Below are 13,999 nucleotides of genomic sequence, written 5' to 3' on the forward strand. Positions count from 1 at the left end.
TATATTAGACATTTAATTAATTGCTTATGCTGAATGAGAGTCCACAGGTTAAGTCAGGTGCCTAAAAGACATGAGGATGGAATTCTGGAATGCATCACAAATAACTTCAGAAACTATGTGAAATTTTCTCTCTGACAAATCAGTAATTCAATTATTTGATTTCAAATTAGTAAAGGTGATTAGTAAAGACACCAAAACTTCAGTAACACATTAGTTGTAGGCAAACTTTTGATAAGCAACATTGTGCATTGTACATATCAGATGTATCTTATTCATTACTTTCTGTTATATACTTAGACTCCTTACAATTATATTTTATATTAAAATAAATGTATCATACAATTTAATTTACTAGATGAACATTAAGGTCAGTTTAACACTTACTCATGTAAGGCAGCTTCTCTGGACAAGGCTGATAAGGAGAGTAGGTGAAGTTCTCTGGAAGATACATTGTTGTTTGAGCAACACAGTCACTAGAATTGTTTCCTTCAGGATAATCTTAAAAAGAAGAATTGATTTTTGTAAAAAATGTTATCCGCTGAAATTGTAACATGTCATCATGCAGGTGAGAGCATTAATTTTTAGTTAATAAATTCCTAGTGCATGATTTAAAAAGAATTTTATTGCACGACAGGAATAATAATTAAACTCAAGTATCTTTGTTACAGCTAATATAAATATTTCCTACTAAAGTGAACTGATAAATAGTAACTATTTGACCTTGACTCTAATTTCAGAGAAGAAGGATTTGGGTCTAAGTTTTCATAATGAAGCTATGTCATTAATGATTGGCTTTTTTGGTTTTGTTTTTTTTTTAAGGTCTTTAAAAATTAAATAAGAAATATTCTTACCTGTGCCATTCAGAGTAGTATTTTTGTTAGTGTACAATCTTATCATGTGTCCTATTGTTTTCACATTTTCTCTCAACATTATACCACGAGCTTGCACCATAAAGAGATATGTGTTTGCTGATAAAACAAAAAGCAATTTTGAAATTGTATTAAAATAATGTATTTCCAAATTATTCTAACATACACCTACAATGTGTTCAACTTTTTTTACTTTGTCTGAATCCATGGTCAGTGAACTTTCTTTGAGATGAAGGTCCACACAGGGAAACATAACAGCAACAATAGAAAACAACAAAATGGATTCATAACCATGGCTCTATTCAAACCCAAAAACTACAGACTGTCAATAGACATTCTATATCACACTTTTCTTTCCCTTTAATTTACAGAAAGCAACTGAGAGTGACAAGAAAATTTAATTTTCCAATAAAAACATTTTCATATGTAGATACGTGTCTCATATATAAATCTCCAAAATCATCATTGAAATATACAACAAAAAAAAAGTCTAGAAAATCTTTCAGTCCCATATAATGGTCCCTTTTTTATTTGCTAGTTAACACAATCTCCAGTCAAAATGTGCTGTTATTCATTCACTCCAAACAGCCGCTTTGTTATACAACTGTTACAAATCTCTGCCAATCTCAAAGTATTAATGTTTTATAATTATACATGAAATATTTATTATAGGCATCAAGGGTGAGTAAATCAACATTCTGAGTAATTAAGTGACTCACTAACAACCACAGCATGAAATGTTTCTGTGTCTCAATCTTGCACCCAAAGCCCCAAAAATGATCTCAAGACATTTCTTTGTCTTCAAGAGAAGTTAGTAAGGTAGAAATGAAGCTACATTTATATCTGAGTGAGCAAATGCCTACCCAGGACCCAAAGAGCCAAAAAAGTATTTCAAAGGGAAGGACAAATCTCCTTTACTGAAGGTAACAAAGAAGGTCAAAGGGATCATCTGTCACTTCACCTACATTACACATCCAGTTGTCTGGGGGATATTTGGCTCCCTGTATCTAGTAACCACCCTAACAACAAAAAAATGCTCTGCATCTTTGGGAGGAAGAACCAAACATACCAAGGATGAAAAATAAATAAAGTGATTAAAGAAAAGTTAGAAAATTATCTCAGGAACTCCATCAGATGACCCAGCACCAGTGTCATGACACAAGTAACTCCAGGTCAACCAGTAACTTCTTATGGCCCAACACAGAGAGTCTGGAGCTACAGAGAACTGAGTATAAGGAACTGGGGGCACTTCCAGAGGAAAACACAGTGATTAATTCCACTACATTAATTACACTACAGCAAACAATACTACCAACACCTACAGAGATAAAAACACCAGCATAATCTTCCAAGGAATAGTATTTCAAAGCCCTACAATAATGTCTTTATTTTTATATGAATGAATGGGGAGGTTGTCCTGGCTTTCAAAAGAACTTTTCATTAAAATAAGGAACATTAACAGCTAAAAGAGAGGCTTTGAACATGCCAGGTGCCATGAATGGCATGTAAGTCTCAAACCCTTGGCCAGTATGACTAGCTGTGTTTGTTAACAAGAGTTTACATCAGTGTAAAAGTTACTCAGCTGCTACGATCTTGAAGATGTCTCAACATCTTCTGGCCACCAAAACAGAAGCAAAACAAAACAAAAAAGCTACAGCCTTGGCTTGATGACAGGTAGAAAATCCCAGAAGAAAGATTCTTACCAGGATTCAAGACAACAGATGACGTTCAGATTTCCTTACACAAAAATTACACAAAAACTTCTCAAAATTTTAACTCAATTCACATAAAGTAATGCACTGTGGTTCCAATTATTTAATTCCATTTTCCATTCTGGGATTTTTAGGGTGTTTCTACCAAGCATTTCAAGGATTTTGTACAATCTGTGAATTCATAAATGAAGTTACCAATTCAAGAAACCTCCCCCTTTAGGAATCAACATAAAGGCAATTTGATCTGTTCCTCCAAGAACAATTATTTACCATCAAACAAGCAATTACAGAATTCGAGGCTTTTCTGAAAGTAAAACCATCTGTATTTTTGCCTTTCAAAAAATGCCTAATTAACAAAAAATTTCTTTCTTCAAATTTTAAAATATTTTAAATTGGTATCATCCCTTCTTTTTCCCCAAATAAGTTTTTTTCTCCCATAGGTACAGCTCTTCTCTTCAATATCTTCCTAGTCCAACACTAAAATAAAGCGGGTTTGTTTTTTTTTAATATAAATCCATTAGTAAATACTGATTTCAGACCTAATCTCTGGAAGACTGTGTGCATTATTCTCCTTTTTAATATGATACTAAAAGATAAAGTCACTTGAATTTTTAACTCCAAAGAAAGTTTATAGAGCTTTCAGCAGGTTTATAGAAGGATAACCTTAATTCACATAAACTAGGTGTGGTAGGATGATGTGGCTAACAGCCCCACCCAGTTGCTTGCTCGCTGCCCTGAAGTGAGATGGAAGAAACAATAAGAAGGGTAAAAGTCTTAGGAACCTGATATAGTAAAGAACTGAGAGTAAGAATTTTCAAATGAGTCCACAACAAAGTCAAGAGGGCATGTAAATGTTCTCAATTTATGAGAAATGTTACTGCAGTCCAGATAATGTAGATATAAACCATGAAAAACAAGATTTTCTGCAAAAGCACCTACACCTTCCCTTTGGTGAAGTACAACTTACCCCTTCTGACACAGAAGAGAAAAATTTGAACAAACACACAAGACCTTTGTGAAAGAGAAAGCTAGAAAAGGCATTTGTCTCCAAAATAGACACATGAAAAGACACAATTGAAAAAAAAAAAAAAAACCTCAGTCAGGTAAAGTCTGCTGCCACCTTGGCCTAAGTGTGCAAGAGTTGCTCTTGCAGTCAGGAAGATCTAACCTTGTCATGTCTTTATCAAGTAATTCTTGCAGTTTGCCTCCTCTTTCTGGTTCAGCTGCTTGTCAACTCAGTATCCAACTCTACCCAAATACATCAGCACAATGAAACGCTCTCCTTTCTGGGGAGTTTTTTTCCCACTACTTGGCTGTCCAGCACAATCACAATTACAAGGAGTACAGATCTGCTCATTTTATTCCACTATCATTCAGCAGCTGCTTTGGTAGCACCAGATGCCTGAGCAGTCAATTAATTATGTCAGAAGTAAAACATCAGGCAAAAACCAAAGATATTAATTTAGTCATGAAAAGAAATCTCATCTACTGGCACAGGTCTGTTGGCAAAGACCTGTGACAAAGAGCACAGTACCTGTGTCACCTCAACCAGCAGCAACAGCAACAAAGCATTCAACCCGCACAGGCCAGAAGTGCAACAGAGAAACACAGCTTTTCTTCGAGGGAGCTGGGAATCACTGACAGCAGAAGGCAGCTAGATAAAATTCCAGAAGGCTCCTGGTGTTCCAAAAGTGCCAGAGCCAGTGAGGGGAAGTGATCTGCAGAACATCATACTTACCAAGGAGGAGGGGTTCACTGGGAATATGAAAATCAAAGGCAGCCTTGGCTGCAGAGATCATGAGATGGTGGAGTTCAGGATCCTTAGGGGCAAGAAGAAGAAAAGAAAGCTCACAACCCTGGACTTCAAGAGAGCCTTTTCAAATATCTCTGTGGTGGAGTCCCATAGGAAAGCCCTCAAGTGAAGATAGGGGCAAGAAAGCTGGATAATATTCTGGTATGGGATAATCTCCTTCAAGCTTACGAGAGATCCATCCCAATGAGCATGAAAACAAGTAAAATGCCAGGAGGCCTACATGGATGAACAAGGACCTCCCGGGGAAAAAAAAAATCAAACACAAAAATAATATAGTGAGAGGAAGCAATCACAGGTAATGCAAGAGGAATACAGAAAAAATATGAGAGTAACCAGAGATGCAGAGAGGAAAGCTAAAGCCCAAAAGAACTGAGTCTGGCCAGGGATGTCAAAGACAAGCAGAAGCCTTTCTATAAGTACAGAGGTGAACAAGAAGAAAACTCAGGAGAATGTGAACCCACTGCTCAATGAGAAGGACACAAGGATAAGTCTGCAATACTGCATGTCACCTTTTCTCAGCCTTTATTAACAAGACCAGTCTTCAGGAAGTACAACTCCTGAGACCAGTCTGGAGCAAGGAAGCTGTACTCTTGCCCTTGGTGGAAGATTTAAGCATACATAACACAGTTTAAGCCCATGGGCCCTTATGGGATGTACCAAGGGAGATGGCAGATGTCATTGCACAGCCACTCCTGACCATCTTTGATCCATCATGATGAGTGGGAGAAGGGCCTGAGGACTAGAGGAAAGCAAATGTCACACCTATCTTCAAGAAGAAAGACCCAAAGAAATACAGGCTGATCAGCCTCCCCTTGAGATCCCTGGGAAGGTGATGGAGCAGCTAATCCTGGAAACCATTCTTCAGGTACATAAATGACAAGAAAATCATCAGGAATAGTCAACCAACTGGGTAACCTTCTCTGATGAAAGATAGATAAGGAAAGATCAGGGGGCATTGTTTACCAGGACTTCAGTAAGGCTTTTCACACTGTATCCCATTAGACCCTCACAGACAAACTGCTGATGTACAGGCTGGCTGAGCAAATGGTGAGCTGGATCAAAATCTGGCTGACCAAGCCCAAAGGGTGAGATCAGTGACCACTGACTACCCCAGGAGTCAATACCAGGTTTGTTCCTGTTTTATACCTTCATTAATTATCTGGCTGACAGGCAGAACACAACCTCACAAAGTTTATTTATGACAAAAAATGGGGTAAGTAGCTGATATGCCAAAGGGCTCTGCTGTCATCCAGAGGTACCTCAGCAGGCTGGAGAAACGTGTGGACATGAACTTCATGAAGTTCACAAGGAACACTGCAATTTTCTGCATCTGGGGAGGAACAAACCCATGCACCAAATTATGTTTAGGGGCATCCAACTGGAAAGCAGCTTGACAGAAGAGGCTTTGGAGGTCCTGATGGACATCAGATGGAACATGAGGCAGCAATGTGCTGCAAAGAAGGCCAACAGCATCCTGGGAAGAATTAGGAAGAATGCTGCCAGCAGGTCAAGGTGATCCTTCACAGCCTTCATTCAGCACTGTTCAAACCACACCTGGTACAGTGCTTAGTTCTGAGGTCCACAGTGGAACAGTGAACAAGGACATCGTGGAGAGCATCCAACAATAGGCCATGAAGAAGACAAAGGGACTGAAGTATCACTCCTATGAGGAAAGGCTGAGAAAGCAGGGACTGTTGAGCCTGAAAGAGAAAGCTCAGGGGGTCACATTAACGTGTACAAAGGGCCGGTGCATATGTATACAATGTATATGAAGGGAAGGTGCATAAAGGGACAGAGCCAGACACTCTTCAGTGGTGCTCAGGGACAGACAGAACCAGAGGCAGTGGGCACAAACACAGGATGTTCCACCTGAACACCAGGAAACACTCTTTTGCTGTGAGGGAGATGGAGCACTGGCACAGGTTGCTCAGAGTGGTTGTGGAGAATATCCTCAGAAATACCCTAAAGCCTTCTGGACACAGTCCTGGGCAACTGGCCCCACGTGGCACTTATTGAGTAGGGAGGTTGGACTTAGATAATCTCAGAGATCCCTTCCAATCTCAACTAACCTGTGATTTTTCTTCTACTTTTGTCTTTCTGCATTTGTACTGCCACAGTGCAGGGCAAAGCACAAACCGGAAAGGCAAAATTTCACATGTAACCAAAGAAAACATCTAACAATGTAACCACATAGATGCAATTTTATTCATATTCTTCTTATTTCACTGTACATGGTTCATAATAAGTAAGAAAGAGAATTTCTAACTCAAGAAACATAGAATCCAGACTGTTGTGCAGTTTACAAGTTAATCAGATGGAAAATCCAGTGAGGAATATAAAAAAACACACACATATAGGACACTTTGGAATCAATTCTATACTCAGCGTTCTATCTCAAGCAACTGCAAGTGTGAGCTCAGAGCTCATAACTAATTCAGATGAAGTTTTCCTATCAATTGATCCAGACCTGCATCAGCAGTCATGAACACACAGCCACATGTCAGTCAGCAAAAGTCCTGGTTTTAGGTCATTATTTAAAACTCATTCTGGTAACACACATTAGGGCATTAAAGGGATCATCCTGTATTTCAGAGGACATATTAAAAATGTCAGATGAATCATTTTTTGTCTCGAATTTTTATAGCTCACTAGTTATTAATAGTTTTATGTGTTAGACTGTGGGGGGGGGGAGGGGGTAATGCATTAATTCTAAAAGTATAAAAATATCTGGAAAAAATGGCTCAATGTTTTATATCAGGTAGCTTTTTGTTATTTAAGTATTCACTTGAAGACTATTTCTACCTTTTTAAAAAGAAAATGGTATCATCCACTGATCACTCTCCATTAGGGAATCAAGCTCCTTCCAAGCAGTACACCAAAAATCAAAGCACTTCTCACAATATCGCATTAGTTTATCATCCCACAACTTCACAGGAAAAGCACAAGACTCATTTTTATATAGAAACTTAGTAAGTCATCATGCTGTACTCGTACACCAAAGCAAAGCCAAAAAAACATGCCACGCACTTAGAAGCAATCAATGTAGTAAAACACACAACTGAACAAGTGAAGTTGAAACTGGGTCAATGACTGACATTCTGAACAAGACTAAGAAGTTAGAAATGTGGTTACTTTAAAAACATAGGAAAGTAATTAATTATTACCAGAAATTATTTTTAAATGCCAAACAAAAGATGAACAAACTTGGAGGTCACAAATTTAATTTTAAAATGCAGCTTTTATTTTGCCAAAGCAAAACCAGAAAATTAAGGCCAAACAAACCAAAAAACGTAGAAAAAATCATTATGTCAAGAATATTTTCAAAGCAATTAGCAAAAAGTTAATATGCTCAGACCTTTAAGAAAAGATGATCTATCATCGGAGCAGTTGTAGCAACATTATACATTGTTCTTTCTGGAGGAAAAAAAGCTGAAAATCTCAGATAGGAAATATTTCATAGAGAATCTATGGATTCTGCAAGATTCAAATGCAGTAAAAAATATGGCATTACAGAGAATAGGTCTTGACAAATGACCACTGCCCTTGAAGTCACTCATCTGCTAGTCAACACCTGTATTCACAGGACTTCTGAAAAGCAATTGTATCATATTGCATAAAAATTGGTATGGATTCAAACAGGTTAACAGAAAGTTCTCCGCTAGTAACTGTAAATGGGGAATCATCTCATGGGGGCATTTCTAGAACAAGTCCCACATGGATCTCTTCTTATCTCAAGGTTATGTGATATTGTTCTCAGCAACACTGGAGTTAGAAATACATTATTGGCAGAGTTCATGCATGGCAAATTAACACAGAAGTGTTAAAGATTAAATTCTATGATTAATCTAAATATACAGTAAATAAAGGTCAGCTGAAGATTGCTTCTGAAATATCACAGTTACAATTCTAGGAACTATAATATTTTCCACAGGATAATGACTTTAGTCTGTGAAACTGATTCATTAAACAATTTAGCAGTGAAGAACAACACCCCAAGTAAAGTAAGACTGCTGTAAACTGTTTCTTATTCAAAAATAGAAATTTACAAGGAATATTAATAAATACTATTTTAAGTGTTCAACTTCCTTAGCATTGTACTTATTTTTACACATTTGTTGTTAATCAGAAGTTGTTTTTAAAACAGATACAACAGCATGAAAAAAGGGGAAAAAACCTGTGTTCCTTGAAATATATTCTTTACTTGCTTTGTTTTTGAATATTGTATAGCAGTTTTGCACTATTTGTAAAATAATAATAAATCCAATCATTTCTCAGGGATAGAGAGACTGCATTTGAGTCTGTATATGTATACCTCCCTATAAGAAAAATATCTTAGAAATACATAAATCACCTCAACCTGTTGAAAAAAACAAAAGCTACCAGTGTTTCTGGAGGCTACCTGATCATTCAAATGGTGCAGATGGACAATCAGCTGCAACAGAGAAGCTTCAAGATTGTTTTTTTAATACTTCAGACAACCTCTGTATACTCACTCCAACAATGGATACGCCAAATGGATGAGTCCTCTGACCGCAAGTCTGAGGAATTGGATAAATGTCAGTTCTCTGTTTATTGGGAGACAGTAAACGACAGGATCTCCATTTACAGTGAAAAAAATGAATCAAAACTTCTTTCCCTAGCAGTAGTTTTACGCATGATAAAAGATACAATGTTCAACATAATTTCTAACATATTTGATACTATTCTATCCTCCCAGGATAGTTGATCATACAGTAAGCTGTAGAGTCATTCAATAAATGCACAATGAACTGAAGGTAAAGAAGGACAACCACAAATCTATGAAAATGAGCTGACCATTGGCGATACCTTGCAAAAAAGCATCTTTTGTATTTTAAAGTCCTGAAACCAATCTCTGGCATTGTGCTCACAAGAATCTAGCACTGGATCCCACACAAAGCATAATCATTTCATGCTGCTCCCTATAATATCATTGAATAATTTGAATACAAAAGATTACCTAAGAGTAAGAGCTATAGAAAAGCAAGCAAAAATAGTCACTTTTAGAAATAGTCTTATTAACCAGAAGCCAGCAGATAAGCTATCTTTCACCACAGACAGACGTGGAAATGGTTAAAGCTTTGGCCATGTCAGTAAGGCATCACAGTTCACATAAATGTCCCCAGGGTATACAATCTCTCCATCTCAACCCCTAAGAAGAATGCATTCAAATAAATGGCTGACTTAAGTGAAAACTCATTTCACATGAAGTCTCATAATTACTTTGTCCTTGTGAAGTTAGCTGTACACCATAAGTACCTGGGTTTTTCTGTTTTCTAACTAAGAACAACATCACAAAATTAATACTGATTGAAATCTTATGCAGGCAAGTTCCCTGACTAATAACAAGTAACACCTAAGGGCTTTAAGAAAACTATCAGATAAAAATGCAGAACAACTGATTCAGAAATAAATACGCACGTTTAGTCAAAGTTTATCTGTTGGTAAAAATGAAAGACAGTCACGAATGACAGGACTACAATAATTTATTCAGCATCAGGTGCAAGGAATGACTGTGCTGGGCCAACATAATGGAAAAGTCTTTGCACCTCCCAGACCAAGGCAGAAAACTCACCCATGATACTGCCCAAGTTCAGTGGGTTCAGTGAGCTCAAGCCGTTGGTCAGAATGCTGAGGAACATTTGATCACTGCAAATCAGAGATCAAGCAGAGTGTTTAAACCTCAATTTCCGCTTTGCACAAGAGAAAAAGGAAAGTCCCTATAAATCAGAAAGTAAACTACAGTTTCACAGCTAAAGAATTTGATGATAATTTGGGGAACTGACATGAAAAACTGCAATGCAAGCAAGAAAAAGACCTCTGCAGCTAATGAAAGTACTTCTGCCTCCTAATGAAGATTTTAATAACAGGTGAACTTTAATAATGTTGAAAATAATAGCTGAAAATAGTTCCCAAACAACAACCAGTTCTCTAGTAGGAGCATTTCCCTGTAGAAATTATTAAACAATGGGACAGACAAGGTTTATTTACTCAAGAAACTCGTAAGAGACCCATGAGAATAATTCCCTGGAAAGAAATAAAATAAGGCAATAATGAGGAAAGAAAAATACAAAAATGAACATCTATCATGCCCTGCAAGACTCATCAGCCTTTTATCAGATACTTCCACACAGCATGAGAAACAAGCAACTTGTATTGGTCCTATTCACTGCAGCCCTTGAGCTAAACCAATACTAAACCCTTACACAGGCTCTATTACAAAACCCTCTGAGACAAGGTGTTACCAGGAACCCACCTATTGTGGCAAACACAGTCAGCAGTATCCTGCCCATACTGACAACAGTATAACCAGCAAATCCATAGGAGCAACTGTTGTCTATTCTGCACCCCATGAAATCGTATTTGGGATACCATATCCAGTTTGGGCATCCCAGTAAAAGACAAACATGAATACCAGAACAAGCCCAGAGGAAACCTTCCAAAACTGAGCACATTATGTACAAGCAGAAACTAAAAGAAATGGGTTTGTTCAGTCTTAAATAGAAATGGCTAAGAGGAGGATGCATTTTTTTGCTGTCTTCAGCAATACAGTACTGCTGCACAGAGAAGACTAAACTGAACACTTGAAGGTACTCAGTGAAAAGACACAAGGCAATGACCATACAGTGGGATATTACAATTACATATTACAATTTTCTCACAGTTGTCTGACACTGGAACAGGTTTCCCAGAGAGACAGCAAAATCTTCATCCCCAGATTTATTCAAAACTCAACTGGACACAACCCTGAGCAATTTGATCCAGTAGGATCTGCTTTCAGCAGGAGGTTGGATCAGGTGACTTCCAGGTGCCCCTGCCAATCTAAATTATTCTATAATCAAACAGCAAGTCTTTAGAAATACCACAACTGCCACAGATGCCAGGAACAAAGAATACCAGCACAAAGGCTGTGCCCACATTTATGGGCTCAGCACCTGAAAGCAATGATAAACATTTATCTTGCTGATAGCATTTTCAGCACTCTCCTCCATTTCTGCACAAGTTCAAAACAGAGTGATACCATTCCTCCTATTAGGAAAACTAGTCCCTAGTAACAGAAAATGAAACAGATTTATATAAAATTGTGAGCTAAAACCAATAGAGATGTTTCCAAGTTCCAGGTAGGCTGCACAGCTGCCTTTTGGTTAAGACTGACAAAGTAGTAAGATTTTAATAAAAGCAGCAGAAGACCATAAGAGAGAAAACATCAGCTGGTTTTTCCTCCTCAATCTCATTTCACCATTCAGGATTCTTAGTTACTGATGTCAACACAGACTGCATCTTCTTTGATCACTGCACTGTTTCATAACCTGTTCTTATTTGAACTGCATAGGTCGTTCCATGCAAGGCAGACAAGCTGGAATCACAGGATATGCTGAGTTGGAAAGGACCCATCAGGATCATTGAGCGCAACTACCGACCATGCACAGGACCCCCCACAAGAATGTGTCACCATGTCTCTGAGTACGTTGTCTAAACACTTCTTGAACTCTGATGGCCTGATGCTCTGACCTCTTCCCTGGGGAGCCTGTTCAGTACTCAAGCACCCTCTGGGTGAAGAGCTAGACTGCAATTGACTACAATATGGAGAGCTCTAAGATACTCTTCCACTCAATCTGAAAAAGGTTCTCTGCTGCAATAAGACAGAGAGGAATAACTCAGGATGAATAAGAGATCATTTTCTGAGATCTGTTATGTTGTCCAATGTAATTTCAGTTCCAGTGCTAAGAGCAAATGGGAAAAACAGGAAAAAAAGAAAAAAAAATTGTCTCTTGCAATACTCACGTTGGTTTGGCAGTGAAATCAGACCAGCAAATGCTCTCCCTTGGTCACCATTGCCTTGTTAATTTGTCTTATTTTCCGACTCTTTGGATCATTTCCACGACATAAATGTGAACCTACATATGGGTTCTGAATAGCTGTCAGGACCAGACATAGATTATTTGAGTCCCTTTTATTACTACTTTTATCTATAACACTCGGAAAAAAAACCCATATTGATGTCAAATACTCCACTCTCATCTAGCTTCTTCAGCCTTTAACTAATACATGAATATTTGCAACTTTCAATGAAGTTTCAGGATCACAGGCTATTAATTCAAGATGAGAAATTTCAGTTTCTGCTTTTACCAGAAGAGCACCAAAAATGGTTATTCTGGAGAAGCAGCGCCTCTTATCTGCTTTCATTGAATACTTGAAACTTACACAGAAGTGTCATTAAACATTTAAATGAATTTTTTTAAATTTTAAACAATTGAAATGTTTTTGACCATTTTAACTTGCCATCCTATTCCTTAAGGTTTCCCTCTAAAACATCAGAAGAAATATTAAACATTAATTTCCTGAATTAAACAGGAAAAACTTAAGGAAGTAGCTGTCTCCTCTAATTAACAGCTAGAAATCAATCTGCTCCTTGTGTTTCAGCTCCTCCATCAAAAGACTGCCAGGGTGCTGAGGTACAGCTGCAATCACCTCTACCTCATCCAATCATCTGTGCTTACAGAAAAGGGAAAAGCAGGCACATGAACAATCCCAACACAGTGTATGAATTCTTCTCAACATGAAAATGTGGTTCTCCTCCCCTTGTATTCTAAAATACTTGGAATATTAAAAGCTGCTGTTTCCCAAAGAACTAACATTCTGAGAGGTCTCTTCAAAAAACAAACAAAAACAAACAAAACCACAAAAAAAACCCCAGTGATAGTATTACAATATCTGTAATTATGCTGCAAATAAAACCTTTTAAATACTAGATAAATAATTAAATTTCTTAAAGTAAGTAATTAAGATTTCTTTCCTCTAAACGTGTCAATATTTCAAGTTGACCTAAGCCGCATTTGTTACAAAATTTGCAGTTTCATTAAAAAAATGCAGTAACTCTATTTTCTAAATAGTTTGAAGGACAGAGGGAATGTGATAGTGACCTCTTTGAGAATTCCTCCAGTGCTAAGAGCTTACATGTGCAGACATCTTTTCCCTGTGAATTGCTTGCTAGGGGGGACTCCCACTCCACGAGCCCATAAGAATTCAAAATTTCAATCGATTTTGACATCTCAGGAAACCATTCTGCTGCATAACTCACTTATTTTTCTTCTCCCACCTTCCAGTACACTTCTGCTCCATAAAACATTTGGAATTCAACTTCTCCCTCTTTTTTCAGTTCGTTTGACCACCACAAAGAGAAGGCAGCCAGGGAGCAGCTCCAGTTCCCTACAAAACAGTTAGAATTTTCTTCCTCTCTGACATTGTGCCTTGTAGCTTGTTGAGGAAGAAAATGTTCTGGTGAACTAAAATATCTTCAGTAAAACATATCCGTACACACAAATTATGACAGGCCCCAACCATTTATGACTTAGCTGCAGAATAAACCTCATGAAAAGCTGCTAACAGATAAAGTGGCTGAACTTCAAAGAAGCAACCTTTAGCCTTCCTCATCTCCACATACACAGTCAGCCTTGACTTAGATCCATCTATTCCATTATACTCAGTAAAAAGGTGCAAGTGCGGTGAAATATTCTGTGCTATCACAGTATGCAAATGCCATGAGCATACACCACAGGATTATTACATGAATCATCTGCCTGTAA

General features: G+C 37.7%; 1 protein-coding gene across 2 annotated transcripts in view; it reads right to left on the reverse strand.

Moving 5' to 3' along the window:
- B4GALT6 (beta-1,4-galactosyltransferase 6) overlaps window positions 1-13,999 on the reverse strand; it is a gene marked incomplete at its 5' end in the record, with an annotated part of 28,458 nt that overhangs the window by 12,088 nt on the left and 2,371 nt on the right. For both annotated transcript variants that reach the window (XM_083865196.1, XM_083865197.1), the window contains 2 exons: window positions 385-498; window positions 852-968. In XM_083865196.1, coding sequence (XP_083721322.1) covers window positions 385-498; window positions 852-968 — 231 coding nt within the window. The remainder of the gene's footprint in view (window positions 1-384; window positions 499-851; window positions 969-13,999) is intronic.

This window comes from Zosterops lateralis (genome assembly GCF_965231275.1).
Source record: "Zosterops lateralis genome assembly, chromosome: 1".
In the NCBI taxonomy this organism is placed as follows: Eukaryota; Metazoa; Chordata; class Aves; order Passeriformes; family Zosteropidae; genus Zosterops; species Zosterops lateralis.